Source organism: Hydra vulgaris, chromosome 13, assembly GCF_038396675.1.
Source record: "Hydra vulgaris chromosome 13, alternate assembly HydraT2T_AEP".
In the NCBI taxonomy this organism is placed as follows: domain Eukaryota; kingdom Metazoa; phylum Cnidaria; class Hydrozoa; order Anthoathecata; family Hydridae; genus Hydra; species Hydra vulgaris.
In genome coordinates, this window is record NC_088932.1 from 8,904,772 (window position 1) to 8,931,692 (window position 26,921).

The window sequence follows — 26,921 nt, forward strand, 5'->3', positions numbered from 1 at the left end:
AATGGAACAATTGTAGGGGTCAGAGTTATGACAACGGAGCGAACATGAAAGGAAAAAAAATGGGGGTTCAAATGAGAATTTTGGAAAAAAATCCCTTAGCTGTTTATATACCGTGTGCCTGTCATAGCTAAAATCTTGTACTATGTGATGCCGCTAAGTCTTCCGTAAAATCAGTCACTTTATTTGGGGTACTTCAGAGGTTGTTTACATTGTTTTCAGCTTCTGTTCATTGTTGGAAAATTCTAACCGATCACTTGGGAATATATACCTTAAAAAAGCTAAGTGACACACGTTGGGAAGCAAGAATAAGCAGTGTTAAAGCAGTCCGTTATCAAGTTAGTGCCATCCATGATGCTTTAATTATTTTGGCTATTAAAAATCAAAAAACTGATGTTCAAGTCTCTCATGAGGCTTTTACTTTTACGAACAGTTAAAAGATTTCAGTTTCATAGCTTCGTTGGTTGTTTGGTATGACATACTTTTTCAAGTTAATGTCGTTAGTAAATCTCTACAATCATCAGACATGGATTTTGGTAAATGCACAGAAATGTTGAAAAAATGCTACACTTTTTTGGAGGAATATAGAAATACAGGATTTATACGCCATTTTAACGGCAAAGGAATTGGCCGGAGAACTAGAAATTGAGCCTGTGTTTAAAGCCACATCAAGAGTTCGATGTGTTAAGCGTCAAGCTGCAGAAACTGTCTGCGATGAGCCTATAACTTCCCCAGAAAAAAAATTTGAAGTTGAATTTTTTAACTGTCTTTTGGACTCTACATTAACTTCATTCAATGAAAGATTTGATCAGTTAAGTAAGTATTCAGAATCATGGTCTTTTTTGTGCAATATAAAACAGGTTCCGGAAAAACCTGACCTTGTCAAACTTTGTAGTAATCTCCAATTGAAATTAACTGTGGACTCTAAGTCAGATATTGACGGTAGTATGTTGTGCGATAAACTCCTAAGTCTGAAAGCTTTTTTGTATGATAAGAATGTGGTTACTCCTGTTTTTGTTTTAAATTTTATTAAAGATCGCAACTTACAAGAGCTATATCCAAATGTGAAGATAATTAAATATATATTCATATATATATATTTATATATATGAATATATGTATCAACCTATATACTATATATATCAATGTGTCAATATGTAGTGTATATATATATATATATATATATATATATATATATATATATATATATATATATATATATATATATATATATATATGAATATATATTTAATTATCTTCACTTTTTTTTCAAATGACTGTAAAATGTTTTATTGTTCATATATTTTGTTGTATTAATAGATTAAAAGTCAATACTAATATTGATTGATATTTTGCACTTTGACACAAAAGTTTGGAATTCAGTAGAAAAATTTTGTTTTATAACATTCTGGGAAAGAAAATATTTTTTGTATTTTGGAATTTACTATTTGTGACTAACAAGAAGCAATTTTTATTTATGGTGGATAAGTTTTCTAAGTTACATTTACTTTTTATGATGTGTATTAGCAAATACAATGCAATGTATCCGCGCTCAACTTGTTTCTCCGCGCAGCGGCCTTGTTCGTCAAGGTTCGTGTTTCGGAGTTATAGAGTTGAGAGAGGGTTATAACCACTATTAAGTAACCTCCTCGTCTGTAGTGGCCTTCTCGGCCTTGAGGAGGTGAATAACAAAAAAAAAAAAAAAAAAAAAAAAAAATGTATTTAAGTTTGATTTTTTGAAACATCATTTATAAAGGATGTTATCTTTTAATTTTTTTTCACTAGCTTTAAAATTCTGAAATTACTTTACTGTTTATGATATCAGAATTATTTTAGATTGGGTATGCTTTGAGTGAGATTTCTATTTATTGCCAATTAAAAATATTTAAGTAAAATATATTTTAAAAATTATGATAGACTTTTAAAACCTTTGTAAATTTTTCGTTTGTTTAGAAATTCCTGAAAACGACAATTTTACTAGTATCTATATATTAATATAACTAATATCTTGCTAAACATTTTTGTAGTTCCTTTATACTTACATCAATCTTAATGTTTTATTAATAATTTGTTTTGAGCCACAATCCAAAACAAAACAATTTTTTTTTTGAAATTTGATGCCCTTGGTTCCGCACTTGTATAGCCCTAATGGTTTTTCATATTACCACTGCTTATTTACAAACTCATATAACCCATATCATACAACGTTGGGATTTATATGAGAGTTTTCATTCTCCAAGGTGAGTTACCTCTGGCGCAGCTAAAAAATATATATAAATTTATATATATATAAATATATATATATATATATATATATATATATATATATATATATATATATATATATATATATATATATATTAGCATAAATCATATATCAATATTTTTTTTAAAAAATGTTTCCTCAAAATAGACTCTTGAGAAAGCTCTATTGACTAATTATGATATAAAAAAACATATTAGTGATTTCTACTAATTTACTATTGTTCTCTAAGTTTCCGGTCACTTAAAGTTTCAATAGTTTTTTACCAATAATAATTGATTTTAAGTTCTAAAATTCTTTTTAAGTCATAAATTGATTCGATTAAGATGTGCTAATGTTTTCAATAAACTTGTAATAATTGATATTAAATTTTAAAATTGTGTATAAGCCATAAAATAATTCAAATAATATGTAAAAATAATGCGGTAGTGGTGTAGTGGTAAAGCGCTCGCTTCATAAGCGAGAGGTTCCGAGTTCAATCCCCACCACGTCCCTGGTAGTACCGCGCTAAACTTGTTTCTTCGCGCAGCGGCCTTGTTCGTCGAGGTTCGTGTTTCGGAGTTATAGAGTTGAGAGAGGGTTATAACCACCATTAAGTAGCCTCTTCATCTGTAGTGGCCTTCTTGGCCTTTAGAGGTGAATAACAAAAAAAAAATAATAATAATATGTAAAATAATAACAAAAAAAAAAAAAAAAAAAATGTGCTAGTGTGTTTTCAATATTGAAAATATTAAATATAAATATGCTTGAACATACTTAGTAAAGAATTTGTAAATAAAATTCAACTGTTCTTTTGTCATCGAAGCAAAATTTCGTTGAAGTTAATATAAGTTATTGGATTGATATATTAATTTAGTAAATATTTTATATAGCTCAATAAAATTTGATATTACTTTTTAATTTCTTGTTTATAAAAGTGCGTTTTGATTATTTTAAGACTAAAATTTTAGAAAATAATGTAAAATGTCAAAGAAATGTAGTTTATCACTAGAAAGGAGTTCTTCAATTGTTGCTCTGGCATAAGATGGTCGTTCTACTAGATAAATTCAAAAATTTTTGAAAATACCGCAATCAACAGTTAGTAATACTATTCGTCGGTTTAAATGTACTGAAACAAATAAAGATAGGAAAAGAACTTGACGTCCCTGCAAAACATCAAAGACTGAAGACAAGTCAATTATACTCGCATGTAAACTAAACAAACAATTAACAGCCCAAGAAATAACCTCTAACTTCAATGCTGCTTATAATAAAACTATTTCAGAAAGAACTGTAGGACGTCGCTTGAAAACTCTTTGCTTAAATGGTAGAGTAGCTGTTCAAAAACCTCTTTTAAAACTAATAAAACGAAAAAAGAAGCTAAAATGGGCTATAGCACATTCAAATTGGACAGATATAGACTGGCGAAATGTATTGTGGACGGGCGAATCCAAATTTCTTGTTTTTTGAACAAAACGACGGGTCTTTGTGCGACGAACAGCTACTGAAAAATTTCATCCACAGTGTATACAGCCTACTGTCAAACATGCTGGAGGTTCAGTAATGGTGTGGAGCTATTTTGCTTTTTATAAGGTTGGAATTCTGGATAAGAACGGATAGCCTAAGATATTATGAAGACATGCCGTGCCTTGTGAAAAGCGTTTAATTAGCCACGGGTTCACCATGCAACAGTATAATGACCCAAAACACACAGCTAAATACAACACAAACTATTTGCAAAAAAAAGAAGTTCGCGGAGAACTCAAAATTATGACCCCCACAACCACCTGATCTCAACCCAATCGAGTTATGAGAACAACCGGATCGTGAGGTAAGAAAAGAGTGTCATACATCAACAACTCATTTGTGGTCAATTTTGCAACGAGTGTGGAAAAATATTTTACGTTTGAATAAATTATCTAAATAAATTCTCCAATTTATTTAGGTTTATTCAAACGTAAGCCAAAACTTGTTTGTGCAATAAGGAAAGCAAATGGCAAATTTTTCGAGGTAAAAAAAAAATAAACTATTGTTCGTGTTATATTGCAAAAACATGCTTATTTTTATCATAGGTTTAAACACGATGATAAGTTGTAATCATTTAGTTAGTTGAAATAAGTTAACTTGTTCTTTTATGCAATTTTTTACAAAAAACATTGTGACCGGAAACTTTTGCCGGGCAGTGTGTATACATATATATATATATATATATATATATATATATATATATATATATATATATATATATATATATATATATATATATATATATATATATATATATATATATATATGCTGCATTTTTTCAATTTAGAGAAATAACTATGTAACTGTTTAGAGACAAAGTTCTTCAAGATTTATTCTACACAAAGTTCATTATTTGTACACAAAATTTAATAAATTAATTAAAAGTATTAAAAAAAGTTGATTTCCTTCTGGACAAAACAAGTGCAACTCGACAAAATGTTGACAAAGTTGTATTTCGCTAACAATATTTCGTGGCGAATCCTTTGTTGTCGATCACAGCCTTGCATCTTCGAGGCATAGATTCGATCAGGTGATCAATGATACTTTGTGGAATCGCTGCCCAGGCCTTTTAGATTTGTTTAAACAACTGATTCTTATTACGAACACCTTTGTAATAAGGATCAACTTTTTGAACAAATAAATATATATATATATATATATATTTATATATATATATATATATATACATATATAAGTATATATATATATATATATATATATATATATATATATACACTCCTTTTTGATCATTAACGGGGACTTTGTAAAAATGTATATTTTTGGGGACATTTACATAATTAATTTTTTTTCATCAAATATTCGTTTAAAAAACTTTTTTTTTAATTTTTTTTTACTCTCTACCTTAAGCGTTATCTTTATAGTTGATGACATCTAAATATATAAATTTTTTGTAAAAAATGGTCCCCATAAATTTTTATAACTTTATATGTGCATTTTCGGGGACATGCGAAAAATGTGTACTTTCGGGGACAAACAAAAAAGTGTGCATTTTCGGGGGCAAACTAAAAAAATTAAAAATTAAGTGGAAATAATTTTTCTTTTTTTGCGCAATATGATTGAGAATTTAAAGTTTATTATTTCTTGGAAAGTACTTTGAAACTATTAGAAAATTTTTTCATTTTGAAACTATTCCTATTACATTACCTATTAGTTATTTACGATATATTATAGTTTAAAATGTTGTCTAAAAATAGTGAATCTCAACTATTCGTTGTAGCGCAGTGGAAAGAGCGCCAGTTTTCAACTCTTTTCGAGAGATTTATGACCGGATATGATTTTTTACGTATCCGGATATATTAAATATTGTAGAAGAAAAGGAGGGTGAGTGTTTCTAGAGGTACCCAATAGGTAGAAATTGGTGCCGTGACTGATATTTTTAAATATAACTTATGTTTGAGTTTACCTTGTTAACTTATCCAAAGCTAAATTGGTTTAAAATTTTTGAATACACGAAATTCGCGATGGGCGCTTTAAAAAACATTTTTATTTAAAACAATTTTATTTAAGATTTTAATAAACTTTTAATTTGCAAATATTAGGGGCCATCAATAAAGGACCTCATGCAAAAAGGGGAGTGGGTTGAGATAAAACGGTCAAAAAAGGACCAGGGAGGGGTAGGGTTATCAGAAAAAGATGTCACTATAGAATTTTGCTTAATATTTATTTTATTTTAATAACATGTTCGAAGGTAGTTAAAAATAGCATTTTAAATTCGCTTATAAAGTTTTATAACAACGCTTATCCGATACTTACTTTTAAATGACAATCGGCGATTGTCATTTAGGAGTAAGTGTAAGTGAGTATGCCAATTGCTATTTATTATATTAAACAAAAGTATTGGGGGAAACATTTTTGTGATATCAATTTAAAAGGGGAAGGGGTATGAGAAGAAAAGACAACCAGTGAAAAGCAGGGTCTGTTTACTCAAGAGGCATAAAAAAGCCGACCTTAACAGACGGAAAAATGGGGAACATGCATCTTGAATAGAAATAAAAATTACAATAGTTTAAAATAGAAAAAAAAACTCAGTATTCATGAAAAAAAAATATATATATATCTATTTTCTAACTACAGATTCATAGCTTTAATGCGCTCTTTTGCCGAATTCTCAGATTTTATCTTAGCGCTCCTCTTCTTTAGTCGCTCGTTTGTCAACTTTGTTCGCACCCTGCCGTAATTAAATGGTATTTCGCATTCGGATCTAAATTTTTCTATATATCTTCGATCTAAAAGTAAAATAGAATTACGTAATATCATTTAGTTATAGATAATAGAAATATTATTACAAATTAATGGAATAAACTTTAAAAGGGTTATTTTACGTCAAGCGGCTACGCCAGGGTTTGACAACCTGTTTTAAATAGAATCATTTTTCCTTATATATTTTATAAAAATCTTTTAAAGAGTCTAAAGGACGGTAGTATTATTATGTTTTATGATTATTATGCTTTTATGATTAAGTCTTAAATTAAGTATCTAATTAAGGTATATATAAATTATGTCAGTGTATTTCTGATGAACCTACTGATGGAGAAACAAGCGGTTAAAGATAAATAAGAATTAGATGTGTTTTTACTAATTAATTAGGATATATACAATTTTGATAAAGGATGCATGCGACTCGTTTTTTGAAATATGTGCTATAACGTCACAAGTTGCCGAATCCTGGGTGAAGTGATCCCCTTGTATTATATCAGATTTTGATAAAATTTTCAAAACGTGGATAAGCATGTTCCATGAGAAACATTGATTATTTAAGATTACACTAATTTTGATATCGAACAAAAATAAACATTTGTGTAATTTTTTAATTTGGCAATGAAACGTTGCATAACTTTTGAAAAAGTATTTAGCGAGGGCGCAGATTACGGAATAATTATTATATGCTAAATACTATTTATACATATTTTTCTAGTATACCCTTAAGGATAATATTCTTTATTAAAATGAACATTAAATTAGTTGAACCAAAGTATCAGAGTTTTTAAAACTCTTTTTATAGTACTATAAGGATAATAAGCAATTAAGATTTAAGTTACCAGGCCATTCACGTTCTTTGTCATTCAAAAAAGAAGCGAACCATTCCAGAAGATCATTGGTTTGCTTCTTGCTCCACTGTGTGTAAAAACGATTATTATCTATAGTGAATAAAAATGTTCACTTTAAATAGATTTTCACTCAAACATAATAACTAAAAAGTTTTTAATTTAAGTAAAAACGTTAAAAAAAAAGTAAAAAGTTCATTTCAGATTTCGAGTTTTAAATAATATTATAAAACTATTTAAATTAAGGACAATTATTTTGATTTTATATTAAAAAAATTATATAATTTATTCTTATAAATAATTTAGTCTATAATTGTACCAAAATCATTAAGCGCTGTTGTAGATAGTTCTTCCTCTTCCTTTTCATAATCACTGTTTTCATCTGGAAAAAAACTCTTGTATTTTCAATATTTCAGGAAATTATTTTTCATCAAATGCTTTGATGATAAATCGTGATAACACTTTTATTTATTTACATATCTTAAAATTAGTGATTAAAAACCTCTGAAAACATTTTTACCTAAGTTAAAAAAAAACAATTTATAAAATCGCACACATCAGCCTAATAACGACCATTCGGCCAGCGCTTTTTTGTGCACTTGCATTAATATTAAATTTTAAACAATGACAATTTCTCACCACTAGACAATTTTAAACGTGTTTTGTATTTTTTTGCAGAAGAAAACTGAATATTTTCTTCATCCTCTATCTCATCTTTTTCCAATATTTTTCTCTTTTGAGAGTTTATCACTGGAAAATCAAATTAAATTTAAATCACATGAGAATGTAACAACCAAATGAAAGAATTTAAATTATTTCAACTTTTTTTAATATAACTGAAATCCCTAAGGTTGAAGGGGCCACTAAAAAAGTTACTTTTTTCAAATATATATAACTATATATATTTTTATATAACTTTTAAATTTATTAGTTAATGCAGATTTGAATAAAACAGGAAGTGTACCTCGCTCCGAATATATTGAAGGTCCAGTTTCACCTGAATATATTGAATATAATATTGAATATAATATTGAATATAATATTGAATATAATATTGAATATAATATTGAATATAATATTGAATATAATATTGAATATAATATTGAATATAATATTGAATATAATATTGAATATAATATTGAATATAATATTGAATATAATATTGAATATAATATTGAATATAATATTGAATATAATATTGAATATAATATTGAATATAATATTGAATATAATATTGAACATAATATTAAATATAATATTGAATATATGATATTGAAATATTTGAAAGTACACTTTTGCACCTGAAAATATTGAAGGTCCAGTTTCACCTGAAAATATTGAAGGTCCAGTTTCACTTGAAAATATTGAAGGTCCAGTTTTACCTGAATATATTGAAGGTCCAGATTCACCTGAAAATATATACACAAAGAACAAGGTTTAAAAATTATTGTATGATTAAAAGCAAATAAATAAAAAGCAAAGAAAGATTTATATAATGAAAACCTTCCCACCCATGTATACTAAATTCGATATATCTATTTAAAAATCAATTTATTCACTGAGCTTAGAAGAATAGAAGAAATAAAATTAAAAAATATTGAATACATGTTGAATGTTTCATTATTACCAAACAGAAAAAGTATTATTAAGAGTTGCTGTTAAAACTACAGCTGACAATTTTCTTGGTAGGTTTAGAAGCTGTCTTTTAAACCTGCCAAGAAAAATGAAATTAGGAATTTCATAATTTTGTTTTTTCCTAATATCATTTTTTTTAATCAAATTTAATTATTCAAGGACAACTTGATACAGAACTCAAAAAACAAAGAAATTAATGTTTTTTTCCAATTTTTTTAACTCATCGTCCTTTCTTTCACAGCTGACTTTACACTTATATAGTACAGACTTGCTTCTCTGATGCACAGAGAAACAAGTTGAGTGCAGCAGATAAGTATTTCCCCATATATTTACTAAAGTTTAACTTTTTACAGTTGTAAAAAGTTTTATTGGGATCTTATTTTTGTAAAATTAATTTGTAAGTTTTATCAATACTCAGATATAATAAAAGCAATACAAAAAGTAAGACTAACTAATCATAAATCAAACAAATCATTACCTGCATCAATGGCTAATAGATGCTTTCCAACTTTTGTAATTTCTTCCAAAGCTAGAGGGGCTTGGTAGAAATTAATATTCATTTGTTCGGAATGCCCCATGTGAGAATAAAACAACTCCCTGTCACGTTTAGGAACGTCCAAAGAAGCAAATAAAGTACTAATTCGATGGCGATTATTTGTAGCTATAATGTCATTGGGATTTTTTAGAGGGAGACCATTACATAGTTCATGGACAACATACCAACCAGAAATGTGAGCATCAGAATCCTGAGCACTAGCAAAGAGAAATTTATTTTCAGATGATACTCCTGCTAGTTCTCGCAACTCATTACTAGCAATTTTAATAATGGCACCAACAGTATCTTGTGGTATCAGGACAGGGACAAGATGGTTATTTCCCTTACCTGTCATATAAGCTATTTTCATTGTTTTAACAAGAATATTTTCAAGTTTGCCAACTTTAAAAACTCTTTGACTGTCAATCCATTCATTGTTATAGGCTTGATTCCAATCCGTTCATGGCATGCCGCGCGGGCTCACCACCACGCCTGCCACATAACAAAGTCAATCTGGCGCAAGCACAATTTCTGAGTTTTACATAACTATGCAAATCATGAAATTCATAATCATCACATAACAGTTTCATAGTTTCCAAGATATATTTCCGCAGTATGAGTAAATCTTCCTCTAAAGGCGGGAGTTTTGCAGGTTTTCGCAAGTTGACTTGGCTTCTAATGTTCAGCTTATAAGTTGCATCGCCAAATAGATATTCTTGCCAACATTTTAAAGTATAAACAAATTTGGACATCTTCAGCTTCAGCATAATTCTTTCCTTTGCTATAAAAAATGAACTGCATTACAGTAGCACTCTTTTTTAACAAATAGTACAAATTCAGTTTTAATCCTGCTTTAATATCTGAATTATCTTTTTTAGTATAAATTTCAATAACATTGGCTAGCATATCAAAGTTCACTCGATTAAACATATCTAATGAGTTATTATGTTTTTCTGTAACTCCCACTTGTTTTAGGAACAAAACGTAACAATGTGCTAAACGACGCATTTCATTGCGTATACTTCGATACACTTCTACAGATTTGTCTTGCTTTTTGTTTAACTTCCAAAAAAACTTTGAACCAATTTTTAGAATGGTTTGATCTGTTCTACATACCTTACCAATTTTATCATTTCGAAACTTTGCTATAATATGAGTTTTGAATAAATTATTGTACTGTGATGATTCAGGTAATTCTGAAACAGTCAATGGAACTTGCAAAACGTGATCATTAGCTCTTAACTGACATATTTTTTTGTGCCTCGAGAATGTTCTTTTCACGATTACAATTTTACAAAAACTACATTTCGTTAAGTCCTTTGGTTTTTTTAAGGCTCTTTCTGAGACATACTTAGGAAAATCTAAAATTGCTTGGTCTTTGTTGTATTTTACTATTCCCTCTCGTCTAAGTTGAGCAAAAGCCTTGACTTGTGATTCTTTTGGAAGTAAGAGAGCCTCTTGTACACCAATCTCATCTTTATGTTTTCGCTTCATGTGCCGTGTCAATTTAAATAAAGATTTTTTACAGTAGACACAATAGCGTTGAGGTCTATGACTTTTCTTTTTCTGGGTCTAATGATAAATTTTATTTAAATCCTTTTTTTAAATCAAGAAGATTCACAATCCATTCATAATATATTTAAATTAATAATTTATTAAATTAAGCAATAGTTTAAATTTTCGCCTTACCATGAAACTCAAAAACCATAACTTAATTAGACACAACTATTTTAAACTGTGGTGCTTAAACAGCATTTTTACTACTCCACATAAAATAAATAATTTTTTAACGCTTTTTTGTATTTTTAACCTGAGCTAACTTAATTAAATTTAATTACAAATTTGTATGAGATTGTTATGAGAAAGATCTTAATTGTGTAGAAAAAATGTCTTGTCATGACCTCTAAGAAAAAAAGAATGATGGGGATTAGGTATAACATGAAGACTAAAAGGTAATTTAAATCAGAAAAGTTTTAGTATCTGGAAGTTACAGGAATTTTTTTTGATTGGCATAGAAACATTTTTTAACCAAATAAGCCGTTTATGCATGTGTTTTTTAATAATTTAGAACAAAGTTTTTTCCACTTTTTATCTCAAATTAAATTCGCACTTTAACTTTAAATTTTGCATTTTAAGTTTGCTCTCTGTTTTCTGTAACTCCCAAATTAAATAGTGGTTGTTTGCAACCTTGTTGGCAGTAAATAAGTTAAAATAATAATAATATTTGAATAAACACCTATTAAAGGTTGGAGATAAAGGAAAATATGAACATTATTCAAACAAATCATCAGCTTAGAAGATATTAGGTGATGACTCAAATGGATACCTGTAGGAAGTTAGTATTTTTGCAACAAATGATAATTATTCCACCATGCTGTGAACAATAATATTTTACATTACAAACCTATGATGGTATTTTTTATATGTAAAAAATAAATTTTCTTTAATTTTTAAAAAATCAAATAGATAATTGCAATAATAACAAACACAGTTTAAAAAAATAAAATATTTCATTATAATTCTTTAAAATATACCTTATCAGATAGCACTCCGAACAAATCTCTCTTCAAAGAATCAACGCAACTTGAGGTAACCCATTGTCTAAATAATAAAAATTTCAATTCCTGAAATTTCCAACACAATGCAACCTTATGAAATAAAACTTATAAAACTATTTTGTTATGTGTATAACATTACTTACTCAACATGGGGTTCTACCTCATCAACCAATTGCATTAAATCAAACTAAGAACGCAGAATTCAGTAATGCATTGCAAAACAATAAAAAATGACATTTCAATTGGAAAAACAAATTACTATCATTAATATTTTTTTTTTTACATACACGAATCCACACTACTATGGAACAGAACAGAGAACTTTTATTGTAACACCATCTTAAGGAAAATAACCATCTAAAGCTTATAAGCAACCTCAACAAGCAACCCCTCTATTTTTCATAGCAAAAGCAACTCTACCAATTTAAAAAAAGTTTTTTCTAAATTGGTAATGGTTTAAATTTTTTTTCTTAATTCTTTTTTTTGCTTGCAAGTTTTAAAAAATTAAATGTTGTTAGAAAATTTATTGTGTATAACTTTCTTAAAATTCAATGATATCACTGATGGTATATTTCATATCTAGAAAATTTTCTACCTCTACATCACATTTTGTTTCCTGGCTTTGAATTGGTTTGTTCACTGGAATAAGAAACTTATCCAATATAGCATCCTATAAACAAAAAGAAAAGAAAAAATCTTTTTTGCATCACTTTAATTTATAAATTAAATAGAATTAAAAATTTCATGAACTTACAGTTTCCCAAATCTGAATCAGATTCAGAAATAAATAAATCATTCATCATAACACCAGAATCTTTGATCACAGAAACCTAGAGTTTTATATGTATAAAAAATATATATTAATAACATTAAAAATTTTCTGCTTCTGTCTTAAAAATCTGATAAATAAAACTTTTCTTCAAATTATCATACCTGATCCGGAATTGCCGAAACAACATGAAAATCGATATTCTAATAGAAAAAAATATATAATAAATATATAACTTTAAAAAAATAATTTAGTCATAAAACTTATTTTATATTACAAAAGTAAAACAAAACAATCAAATTATTTTTATCAAAGACTCCAAATCCAAAAAAACAAATATGATAAGTATATTCTGACCAATTTTTATAATTAAATTACATTATTATTCTATATTAATTATATTACATATTATTATATAAAAAATCGTAATAATTTTAAACACTCTTATTACAAATACTGATTAACATAAATATAAAAACAATTACAATAAATATTATTTATCAAATTAAAACATAATATATTAAATGCACACAAACAAAAAATGATACAGCTTATTATGAATAGAAAAAAGATTACATGCTGGGTTCCATATATCAGGTAAACTTTTTTTCTCCTAAAGTATACCAACCTATACTTTATGTATACTATACTCAAAGGAACCAAAATTTTATAAAAATTTGATAAATAATAATGGTTTTTGATAAATAAAATTTTGTTAAAGTATATTGTTTTTTTATATATAAAACTTAAGTTATTGATTTTCATTAAAAACTATTGTTATTTCTGAAACCTCTATAAAATTTTAGTTCTTTTGAGAACCAGGTTAATATTCTTTAAGGAAAAAAAATTTCATTGATACATGGGACCTAATATGCAAGTGTAATAGTTTCATTTTCTTTTTTAAAAAGGAAAACTTGACTTTTTAATTAGTTTCAAACCAAAGTTCATTTAATTTTCTAATGGCCAAATGAAAGTACCAAATCAAACTATAAACCATCTATAAACCTATAAAACTTTAAAGGTTGTTATGCAGCAAAAAAAAACTCCTTTAAAATCAAATACATTAAACAGAAATTATTTTAAAAAATCTAAAGAAACTGCAAAATAAAATACTAAAGTTACTATACTATAGTAACTATAGCTATAGTATAGCATAGCTTTAGATTCTTTATATATATATATATATATATATATATATATATATATATATATATATATAAATATTTCATTAAAAAAAAATACATTTGCATCAGATAATACTCCACAAAAATCGCTACACAAATTGCCATTCAACAAACCATAGCAACTTGAAGCCAGCCATTGTCTAAATGCAAAAAATTAAATTTTGACTTACAATGCATATTACCCCTGAAATCCATAAATGAAGCTTCATCAGTACAATTGATAAAATTTAATACTAATTTATATATGTATTACTTACTCAGTTTGGGAATGATATGGACTTAAAACATTATTTTTCTTTTCAACAAACTGCAATGACTAAAATATAAGCAAAGATATAAAAATAAAATACTTTTTTTCAGGTTTAACAGGAAGTTAACGCCTTCTATCTAATTTCTAGGCAAAACTTGCCTAGAGTTGCGTTTGAATTAGGGGTCTCTTGTTTCTGAGGCAAGCACAATAACCACTGTGCTATATTACCATAACTCAAAATAGTTATAAGTTATGAGTTAATGAAAATGTGATTGAGTATGATAAAATGTGATAAAATCATGTCTGCTAAATACTTTGGAACTGCTTTGGAATTACTTAGGTTAAAAAATTTATAATTATTTATATAAGTAATTAAATAATTTCTAACTTACCTTTTTCATACAAACTTCAGGGAAAACCGGAGATGAACAAGTAACATCAATATGCTCATCAATTGATATCTATGAACCATAATAATTCAGTATGCAGCGTATTAAGCGTTACTTAAAACAAAATATTTCTAAAACTTTAATTTTTAAATATTATAAAACATTTATAAATTTTAATCCTACTTTATTCATAAAAAACTGAAGAAAGGTCTAAAAAAATAATTATTTACATTCTTATTATTTTCTGTGGAAATTTCCTTTGACAATTTGTTTGAAACATTGATTACTTTATTGCTACTTGCCTCAACAGCACAATCCCAATCCTTGTCAAGTGACTAAATAATTTTTTTGTTATTTAAATTTTCTAGTGCTTTATAAATAATTATAAATACAAACGATTTTAATTTCTCTGGTATCACAAAGTATATATTACATTTATTTAAATAGATATATGTAATATACGTATTTAAATAGAAAATATAATTAGCCTAAAAAATATAGAAATTACAAATATACTACTTACAGACTGACTTGCTTTTTTCAAATCATCTATTTTAAAGCTTTCTCTTGTTGACTTTAACTAATAGAATTATATTTTTTAATAAAAAACTAACTTTTAATTAGTAATTTTTGAATAAGTAATAGGACTTCATATATCTTAATTTAATTTTCACAGGCAAAAAAGATATAGTATAAAAGACTTTTAAAATATACAAACCTTTCTCCACCATAAATTTACTGAATTATAGTTGTACCGCAACTCAGTGCCCTTTTCTATGTCTTTAAGTGCATACAAACATAAATGAGGCATGTTGCCAAAAACCTTTATATGCATTGCACAATTTCCTGCTTTTGAGTCATTAACAAAAACTCCCAAATTCGTGTCTTCGGTTCCATCAATGCTATTTTAAAAATATCTAATAATTAAAAACTAAGTGATACTTTGTTTGCAGAAAAAAAAATCATATGCTATATTTATTTTTATATACTATTTATTATAGATTTATATTATTTTTCACATATATTTATTACAGATTATCAACTTTCAAATATGTTGGCTCCACGTGGGGACTTAAGGGACTATAGTCCCTTAAGTCCCCACATATAGCTTCGGTAGGGCCCTTAAAAAAAAAGAAAAATTATTTCAGGCATTATTGCCTTATTTTTTCTTATTCAAAGGAGCCCAAAATTTGCAATATTTTTTCTAATTCAAAGGAGCTCATAATGCCATAAGACTTTCAACGCTGACTTTCAGATTGTGTCAATAAAAAAACACTGAAAGAAAGTTATTTAACTTACCAATATTTTTTACCTTGAAAAGTAAAAAAGTATTGGTAACAACCATTTCCACGATTTTTATGATTTTCTTCCAGTAACTTCCCTTCTTGAGCTGTCATTTTTTTACCACGATATTCCAATAGAAACTCACCTTTCTTTCTTGGCAAAAGTGTGAAAACTCCAAATCCTGTTTACATTAATATCCAAAAGCTTTCAATAATAAAATTTAACATTTTAACTTTTCTTATATTCTAATTTAATCTTTTCTTAAAATTATGAATTATTGAATGAAGTTGTAGCTTGGTAAATAATTTACAAAAATATTACTTATGTATAGGTATTATTTATATATGTTAAATAATTAGTTGAGAAAAATCAAATGGAAATTTAATTTATTGGAAATTTAATTCAGGATTAAATAGAAATTTAACTTACCGATATCTTTGTTAATATAATGTTTTTGGAAACCAGGTGGATCTGTCTTCCCTACATAATTTATAGAAACATCTTCAACTTTTTTGCCGCGTTTAGGGTATTTATGCAGTGTCGTTTCGACTGCTACTTCAAGATTTACTTGTTCTTTCAAAATAACCTGATAATTTTATATATTTATAGTAATAGTAGTGATTTACTATATGAAATGCTAGCACTTTAAATGAGATTGAGAAAAATATTAAAGAAAAACTTTGTTCACCTTTTTTGTTAAATGAAGAGATGGTTTATTAGTCAAACTTTCGAATCGTTCTTTAAGCTGAAGTTTTTTGTTAAATATAAATAGTCATTTTTTAAAATAATTTTCGAAATATACACTATAATTACTATATAATTAAAAAAATATAGATATTATTTCTTCAATTAAACAACATTTTTTCAAATCTTGTACAGGTAAGACAACTTTTTATGATATTGCTTTCTTATTTAAAAACAAAAATTAATTTCACCATCTCTGATGTTGGTCGTTTCGTAAAATCAGAATCCCAACATTCAATTATAGCTAAAGAAACATGTTCACATTCTTTTGATGTGTATAATTTTTCCAGTTTTTTTATGTTTGGTCTTTTTCCATGAAGGAGACCATTTAATAGCATTGTATCATTTAGCAATGGAAGAACTTCATCCCAAGCAGAAGCATCAGATAGTATTTCAAAAGCAGAAACTCCAAAAGAGTAAATATCACTTTCCTTAGATGGTTTTAGAACAATACACTGACAAAGTTCAGGTGCAGTATAACTTAACGTCATTCCTCTAAAATGAGAATACGTTGTACAACTAGATGTGAATGTTTGTTTCAACCTCAAAAGCTCATCGAAGTCAGCTATTTTAATTACTAAATCTTTTTCAGATTTTCCTTTAACTAGCATATTGCAGGGTTTTAGATCGCAATGAATAATGTTTTCTTGGTGAAGGTATGCTAGTCCATTCAAAACTTGAGAAATGTAATTTAATCGATCATTTAACTCAAAAATATTATCACTATTTAACACAGCAATAAGCTGCGACAAGTTATTTACGTCATCTCCATCTAACTTGACACAACAATACTCAAATCCAATAATTGAAGGCCTTAAACAATAGCCCTTAAATCGAACAACATTGCCATGCTTGAGCTTTTTGAGGTTTATGCACATTTGTATCATTTTTTTTTTTGGTAAACTTGCCTTGAAAACTTTTAAAGCGACAGGTTTTTCACGTATAGAGTGCAAATAGATATTGGCAAAAGAACCTTTGTCAATTTTATTTGAAAAATTGAGAGGTAAATTTGGAAATTCGTAATGCTTTACCAGATCTTCCATTTTCTTTCCTCCTTTTTTTTTGGAGCTTAAATCGGAAAAGTTTAAGCGAAGAAACAAAAAATACAATATTTAGTGGATTTGCGAGAACATTTACTATAAGTGCATTCTCTTAGACACTTTTCTTAAACGAAAACGACATGAATTTACGGGGACATTTCCTATAAGATCATTTTCGCGGACACTAAGGTGCTATAAACACACTATACGATATATGGTGAATTTACGGGGACATTTCCTTTATAAGCATATTTCATAGGTGCTAAAAACACACTATACGAAATATGGTGAATTTACGGGGACATTTTCTATAAGAGTATTTTTGGGTCAACTTTTCTTATGTGCTATAGATATATTTTAAGAACCCAATATACCAAAAACGCAGATTTTACGGGGACATTTCCTATAAGAGTATTTTTGGGGACAAGTTTCTTATAAGATAAAAACACACTATGCGAAAAATTCTGAATTTACGCGTACATTTCCTGTAAGAGCATTTACGAGGACTTGTTTTCTAACTTATTTTGAACACAGATTTAAAAAGCCGTCGATTCAAACAACTTTTTTGTAACTTATTGCAGGTGGCTAGTATTAAAAGTAAATATAAAAACAAATTTTTCAAAGATTTCTTAGCGGTGATTACCAAAGCTAAAAAGTCAAATGCCGGTTGTTTTTCAAAATTATGCCAATTAACTTTTTAATTTCGATTTTTTAAGAAAATGTTTTGCCTTTTAGGTCCCAATCCAACTCAAAAGTTGCTAAACATAAATAAGGACACCTAGCGCACAATTATGGATTGCAAAAATACTTCGGTCACACAACACAAAAATGCTTATGAATTTAAAAGTTCACTGTACTGTATTATTATTATTATGTTGAATTGTTTTTCCCAATTATATAAATTATGATTCCGTTATATAATTTATTTGTAAAAAAAAATTCTGTTTTAAGAAAACAATTTTTAAACCATTCATTATGTACGAACGCAGTAAAACCACTGATTTAGGACTCCCTTTCCTCCCTTGGATGCACCTGTTGCTTTCAACAACCCCCTCCTCTGCGTACGTACTCATTATATATTACAAAATCAAGCCCCTTACTTCCCCAATGCATGAATATTTCAAAACATTAAAAAAATTCTCTTTTAACTATTTATAAAGAAATATAAAAAACAGTTGTGACCAAAGTCAGAAAAAAAACATTAATATTTTACACTCATGAAATTCAATGTTTTTATTTTTTTTGAAAAACCACTATAACACCCCCTTCCCCCACCCCTAGGTACCCCTAGGTTATGGGTTACCCCATATTTAAAAAAATGTAGGAAAAAATGGTTTAACAAAAGGTAGTTTTGTTAAATTATTTAAAAATTTATTGAACAATTTTCAATTTAAATAAAAAAGACAACGTTCTTGGGTAGAAAAATAATCAATAGAAGTAAAATCTCAATATTTTTTATTTCTTAATTTCATTCATCTTAATTTCTAAATTTATGAAAAATTTGCCAAAATGAAAAATTTGCCAAAATGAAAATAACATAAAACCTGAACTAAAACTCTATGTGTCCATAAAATATATTCTATTCTATGTGTTAATAAAAAAAGCCTTCATTGAAGAATTAAGATAAATGGATGCATACTTTTTTTTTCTTTCTGAGATATTGATGTTCAAAATAAAAAAAGCCTTCATTGAAGAATTAAGATTTTTAGAATAAACTAATTTGGTTCAATTACCCATTTCTGTGATCAGTCCAATCAAATAGATAGTTTGAAAAATGTACAAATTGAAATAGTTAAATGAATACAGTTCTGCTTTAAATCACTTTTGATACTTGAACAAATTTATTTGTTCAGGTAAATAATTATTCTGAAAACTTTATTCATTCCATCACCTTTTCTATTTTTTGTTTTGATATATATATTCAACACATAGTCTACATGTATAAAAGAGAATCATCGAGCAATGATTTTTTAAGAAATTATATCTATCGCCAATGTAGAGCTAAATATTTTGAATGAACCTTTAACAATCAAAATTTCTATTTACTTTTATCATTATTCACTTCATATGCATGCAGTACTATAAAAAGCATATATCAACATAACTGGCTGGTAAACTTGCTATAAATTTCACTATACATGGTCTTTATTAGTTCAAAGTTCCTAAGCATGTACAAATTAGTTTCTCCATTGTTTACTTTTATAAATAAAAGATGGAAGAATAAACAACTTCGTCCAATTTAGCAATGTTTAAAGAGCAATTAGTTTAATTGTAGTAAAACTATCTTGACAAATATTTTTTTTATTTTAATTTTATTTCTTTGGCATCAAATCTAAAATAACAAAAGAACATTTCAAAATAAGAAAACACCATAGCGATTAAAAAAACAAAGTCTATAAACGATTAAAAAAATTACATATGTTTCCACGTCATGTGGAAATATCTACATTATTGCATAATGATTTTGTTTTTTAAGTCCTAATTTAAAGCCTATGTATTTATACATAGGCTTTAAATTAGGACTTTAGCTTTATACACCACTTATAATCAACATGACTACATTCAAAAACTTAATAATAAGAGTAAAATAAACAAAAAAAAATAAAACTTATTACCAGTTTCGTACCAGTTCTTTTTTATATAACCCGTATATAAGCGCGTTTAGATAATGTTAACATTACTATTTCAAATAAAAACTAGAAAACTAAAATGCTACTTAAAGTAATAAACTTTAAAAGTATATATTTATTCTAACCTTATTAGGTAATTTTACAACCCTACCAGGATTTAGGGATAAGTAAATACTTTTGGATACACTAAATAGTTAAAAATCTTTCAGAGGCCTTGCAAATTGAAAGAAAATTTATAAGAAATTTATTTTTCTACCTGGTTTACAAAAAAGCTTTATGAAGTCAACTTGACATGTTAAATCTTATGTCAAATCACATAAAGTTCTAATAAATATTTCTCACAAACTTTGAATTATTTATTTGTATCAAACTTTAGACAGTTGTAAATAACTGAGTTATGTACACCAAATTATCTGAAATATCTTTGAACTTAGTTATTATCGATATCATAATATGATATTGATAGTAACTACGTTAAAAGATATTTCTGATATAATCATATATCAGATATTATCAGATATCTTACAAAATAGAACAATAAACTTTGTTGTTCTATTTTGGTACTGTTTGTGATAGTAACTATTCTATATAGTTACTATCATATCTTAAAATGATAGTAACTATGTTTAAAAATATTTCAGATAGATTGATGTACATAACTATATAACTTGATGTACATATGTATGTATACTGATTTACATATCTATAAATCATATATAGTTACGTAAATCAGTATATTATATAGCATAGTTATAGTATCTTATATAGTATATTATATAGTGTATTATTCAGTATATTATATAGTACAGTTATGTAAATCATATAATATTTTTACATAACTATACTTTAACATATATATTAATCATACTAATGTACATAAATATATGCAAAAATTAATAAATATAAATTCCATTTTGAAAATTTAATTTTTATTTCTTATTATATCTTAAGCATTTATATTTCATTAATAAAAGAAAAACTAATTGACATTTCTACTGTAAAGTATTTAAAATTTAGGCCAGCAAATAAAACAATACAAACGAATCTTAATATTATGAAGAAAAAGTCAATAAAGAAATTAAAATAAAAATTACTTTCATTCGTTTACATTTATAAATGTGATATTTTCTAGTTTTGGAGTAACTACGCTCAAAATTTACGCAGCTTCGATAAATATTTAAGCAGAAAACAATTCTGAAAGTAAAAAAAAAAAGAATCCTAAAAAACTCATAATTGAATATAGTTTAATAGTTGCTTTGATTTTTATTTAAATTTACTAAGAAAATACAAAAACTTCCAAAAATAAAAATTAAGATATAGATACAAGACATATGAAAAATATCATTGTTTAGATTGTGCCCGCAAGTGCACGTTTCAATCAACTTCGGTTTTTGTTAAATATACGTACCCGAAATTTGAAGGCCAATTACTTCTAAAATAATGTTTTTAAACCACAGAAATTAATGATTCACATAAATATTATGGTCTTTTTTATATACAATGCCAAATTAAATACGTTTTTAATGCTCTTAAAGTAATAATCCGAGTCTGAAATTAACGGGGACCGAATTATGTCCCCGTAAGCAAACGGTCCCCGCAAACAATACTTTTTCTGCTTAAAATGTCCCCTTAAGAAAGCATTAGTAATATATATATATATATATATATATATATATATATATATATATATATATATATATATATATATATATATATATATATATATATATATATATATATATATATATATTTATATATATATTTATGTATATATATATATATATATATATATATATATATATATATATATATATATATATATATATATATATATATATATATATATATATATATATATATATATATTGCTGTTGTATGATTTAGTATTAAAAATGCTAAACTCTTGATTGTTGTAAAGTGCTCAATGTTTAAGAAAATATATATTTTTTCAAAAACAGAGCGTTTTATAATTAAATTTTAGAAAAAACAACTTTTAATGGAACTTAAAGTTTCATGCCTATCGGCAATCATCAGCCATGAAGTACAAAATCAAAGATATAAAAAACCGTTTAAAAATTACAAACTACGGTAGAATGAGTTCTGACATTGTATTACAAGAAGATGTAATGGAAAACTAATCTCCGCTATCAAATAATGAAAGGAGAAATTTATTTTTGTGTCTACATTTAGAAACTAATTCACCTCTTTTGTTTAACAGATTTTTCCCTTTGTAAAATAATATTTCGAGTTTCTCATTTAAACAAAGCTTACAAATTTTTGACGCAGGGTTGTATGATTTACAGCGTTTAATAATTTTCCATTTGATTGAAGTTGTAAAATTGTTTTCTTTTAACTCCCATACTTCCTTAGACAATTCAGTGTCGTTTTTGTATTTTTTTATGTTAAAAGATTTTTGATGGTTCGCATAACGTAGCTTAAATGAGGTTTCGCTTATCCCAATGTATATCGTTGTATTGAGGTTTATTTGAGCTTACGGTGGCTTGGTAAACGATATTGTTAGACAAGCAATTGTTGTTCAGTGGACAAAGAGATTTTTTAATGCAATTGCAGGCTTTTTCTGATAATTTTAGATCACCATATAAAATATTTTTGTTGCGTAAGTTGATAATAGATTTGATGTTAGGCATACAGGAGTAGCTTATTTTAATTGTGTTTCTGTTAAATATTTTGTGTAGTTGGTGGTTTTTAGGAAAATGCTTGTCAATTAGGGTTAAAAAGCGTTGACCAATTTTGGTTGTAACATTTTTACTAAATGGAGGATTGTACATTTATAAAAAAGCCGACCCAAATCTAAAGAACGTAGTAAATAAAGAAAGTAAGCAAATTTTGACAAATCACGATATTTTTAATAGAATTGAGATAAATAGAAATGCCGAATGTTTTATAACTTTAAAAGATCACAAAGCCAACTTCATAAACAACCCTACTGTGCGTCTTTTAAATCCAGCAAAGAATGAGGTAGGAAGATTGTCCAAATTTATTTTATCCAATATCAACTCGGAATTAAGAATCAGGCTCTGTTTAAACCAATGGCAAAATACGCAGAATGTGATAAATTGGTTTCGAAAAATTGATGATAAACACCTTTGTAAATTTTTAGTATTTGACATAAATGATTCTTATCCGTCAATTGATGAAAACATGCTAAATAAAGCAATTGCCTTTGCCGAGCAATATATAATTATAGATGAGCAAAGCAAATCCATTATACGTCATGCAAGAAAATCTTTCATTTTTAACGATGGCATATCATGGATTAAGAAAAAAGCAGGATTGTTTGATGTTACCATGGGAGCCTATGATGGTGCGGAAGTTTGGGAACTAGTTGGGATTTTTCTTTTAGATCAATTTTCGCGGTTTTACAACAAAAATGATTTTGGTTTATATCGAGATGACGGGTTAGCTGTTTTTAAGAACAAAAATGGCCATCAAATGGAACAAATAAAAAAGCATGTCGTTCAAATTTTCAAACGTAACAATCTCAACATCTCTATCAATTGCAATCTTAAAATTGTTAACTACCTTGATTTAAATTTTAATCTTACTCAAAATTCTTTTCAACAATACTGCAAGCCTGAAAATAACCTAAGTTATGTGCATGCTGATTCTAACCATCCACCGAGCATAATAAATAATCTTCCAAAAAATATCGAGCTAAGATTGTCCGCCTACTCATCAAGTGAAGTTATTTTTAATAAATCGACACACCTTTATGATGACGCATTAAAGCAATCGGGTTACATTTATAAATTGACCTATAAACCAAGCATAAATAATGTTCCAAAAAATAACCGCAAACGAAACATAATCTGGTACAATCCTCCATTTAGTATAAATGTTACAACCAAAATTGGTCAACGCTTTTTAACCCTAATTGACAAGCATTTTCCTAAAAACCACCAACTACACAAAATATTTAACAGAAACACAATTAAAATAAGCTACTCCTGTATGCCTAACATCAAATCTATTATCAACTTACGCAACAAAAATATTTTATATGGTGATCTAAAATTATCAGAAAAAGCCTGCAATTGCATTAAAAAATCTCTTTGTCCACTGAACAACAATTGCTTGTCTAACAATATCGTTTACCAAGCCACCGTAAGCTCAAATAAACTTCAATACAACGATATACATTGGGATAAGCGAAACCTCATTTAAGCTACGTTATGCGAACCATCAAAAATCTTTTAACATAAAAAAATACAAAAACGACACTGAATTGTCTAAGGAAGTATAGGAGTTAAAAGAAAACAATTTTACAACTTCAATCAAATGGAAAATTATTAAACGCTGTAAATCATACAACCCTGCGTCAAAAATTTGTAAGCTTTGTTTAAATGAGAAACTCGAAATATTATTTTACAAAGGGAAAAATCTGTTAAAAAAAAGAGGTGAATTAGTTTCTAAATGTAGACACAAAAATAAATTTCTCATTTTATTATTTGATAGCGGAGATTAGTTTTCCATTACATCTTCTTGTAATACAACGTCAGAACTCATTCTACCGTAGTTTGTAATTTTTAAACGGTTTTTTATATCTTTGATTTTGTACTTCATGGCTGATGATTGCCGATAGGCATGAAACTTTAAGTTCAATTAAAAGTTGTTTTTTCTAAAATTCAATTATATATATATATATATATATATATATATATATATATATATATATATATATATATATATATATATATATATACATATATATATATATATATATATATATATATATATATATATATATATATATATATATATATATATATATATATATATATATATATATATATATATATATATAAAGTACTTTATGTAATTAAATGAATAAAAACAACTAAATAGCGGGACTTAAAGTTTCATGCCCGAAGGCAATCATCAGCCGTGAATAGAAACAAAAAACGTCGAAAAACCAATTAAAAAACTTAAAATTAAATACCGTAGAACGGATTCAGACGTGATAAACAAATCTGAGTAAAAACAAAACAAGAAGCCGTTATAGTTTACTAGTCTCCTGTGTCAAATAAAGAGAGCAAGAATTTCTTTGAATGTCGACACTGAGATACAACTTTATTCTTTTTGATTAGTAAATTTGTTCCACTATGTGATAAAATTACATATTTTTCATAGAGACAGAGGTGGCATATCTTTGTTGTAAGATTATAGGGTCTGCAAGGTTTAATTATTCTCCACGTTAAGATAGGTTTTACGTTTTGATCTTTCAAGCTTCATACTTCCTTTGAAAGTTCAGTGTTGTTTCTGTATTTAACTGAAGCAAAGGATTTCAGATGATTAGCGTATCTTAATTTAAATGATGTGTGACTAATACCAAAATATACTTTTTTGTTACCTTCATTATTAATTGTAGCTTGGTAAACAATATTGTTAAACAAACACTGTTTGTTTAATGGACAAATTGATTTATTTACACAGTTACATTGCTTTGTTTTTATTTGCTTGTTGTTGTGCAATATTTTATGATTGAGTTGATTATTGATTTCAGGTTAGGCATGCAGCTGTAATATATATATATATATATATATATATATATATATATATATATATATATATATATATATATATATATATATATATATATATATATATATATATATATATATATATATATATATATATATATATATTTGTTAAATTTGATTAAAACAGCTGCGTATAAACTTTTTGTTTTAAATATATTTCGATGTAGTTATATATTTACTTAATATTTCGCTGACCTTTGTCAGTATCATCAGGTGTAATAAAAAACGTTACAAAATTGTTACAAAACTACATAAGTCAAACCGTCAAAAAAGAAGACATTACAGGCGTAAAATAAAAGTAGTTTTTTTTAAATGGTGTAATGGCGTCAGCTAAAATTTTTTTGAACATAATAAATGGTCTCAAGGTTCTCTTGTTTTTATTCATTCTATTTTCACCTTTCAATTTTCTATTCTTTTTTTAAGAAGATTTTTCGTTTGCTTTTCGTATCTTAGTGTTTTTTTGTTTTTTCTTCGATTTTTTGTAAATCTCTTTGCCGTAAAGAGCAGTAATAAAAGGTCTTTGAGGCCATTTATTTTGTTCAGAAAAATTTTAGCTGACGCCATTATACCATTTAACATGTACGTTTTATATTACACCAGATGATACTGACCGCAAAAGGTCAGCGAAATATTGTGTAAATATATATTTACATCAAAATATATTTAAAACAAAAAGTTTATACGCAGCTGTTTTAATCAAATTTAACAAATATAAATATTGTATAACAACAATATGACTTTAAAAGATATATATATATATATATATATATATATATATATATATATATATATATATATATATATATATATATATATGTGTATATATATATATATATATATATATATATATATATATATATATATATATATATATATATATATATATATATATATATATATATATATATATAGACAGAAAAATACCACATTATTATATCACCATTAAATTTGCTTAACAAACGAACCGAGCTTGCGTCAAAATGTCGCCATGAAATTAAATTTCTAATAAA

General features: G+C 26.6%; 2 protein-coding genes and 1 long non-coding RNA gene across 4 annotated transcripts; all 3 read right to left on the reverse strand.

Annotated features, from left to right (window-relative positions):
- Positions 1–6,350: 6,350 nt before the first annotated feature.
- Positions 6,351–9,957, reverse strand: LOC136089256 (uncharacterized). Its single transcript, XM_065815091.1, has 7 exons — positions 9,446–9,957; positions 8,634–8,741; positions 8,297–8,329; positions 7,972–8,082; positions 7,652–7,714; positions 7,327–7,425; positions 6,351–6,513 (listed from the first exon to the last, which is right to left on the reverse strand). Exons 1-7 carry the CDS (start codon positions 9,870–9,872, stop codon positions 6,356–6,358), a joined length of 999 nt encoding a protein of 332 aa, XP_065671163.1. The 5' UTR covers positions 9,873–9,957; the 3' UTR covers positions 6,351–6,355.
- A 327-nt stretch (positions 9,958–10,284) lies between these two features.
- On the reverse strand, positions 10,285–12,730 carry LOC136089365 (uncharacterized). Of its 2 annotated transcripts, none has more exons than XR_010642987.1 (3): positions 12,656–12,730; positions 12,037–12,103; positions 10,285–11,074 (listed from the first exon to the last, which is right to left on the reverse strand). It is a non-coding gene; the product is annotated as an uncharacterized LOC136089365 (long non-coding RNA). The 2 variants fall into 2 exon arrangements; XR_010642986.1 differs by having other exon boundaries at positions 12,037–12,247.
- A 46-nt stretch (positions 12,731–12,776) lies between these two features.
- Positions 12,777–17,865, reverse strand: LOC136089609 (uncharacterized). Its single transcript, XM_065815661.1, has 12 exons — positions 16,872–17,865; positions 16,625–16,681; positions 16,366–16,522; positions 15,952–16,117; positions 15,371–15,554; positions 15,176–15,232; positions 14,883–14,987; positions 14,656–14,724; positions 14,271–14,329; positions 14,072–14,153; positions 12,994–13,032; positions 12,777–12,890 (listed from the first exon to the last, which is right to left on the reverse strand). Exons 1-12 carry the CDS (start codon positions 17,721–17,723, stop codon positions 12,777–12,779), a joined length of 1,941 nt encoding a protein of 646 aa, XP_065671733.1. The 5' UTR covers positions 17,724–17,865.
- Between the last annotated feature and the right edge of the window lie 9,056 nt (positions 17,866–26,921).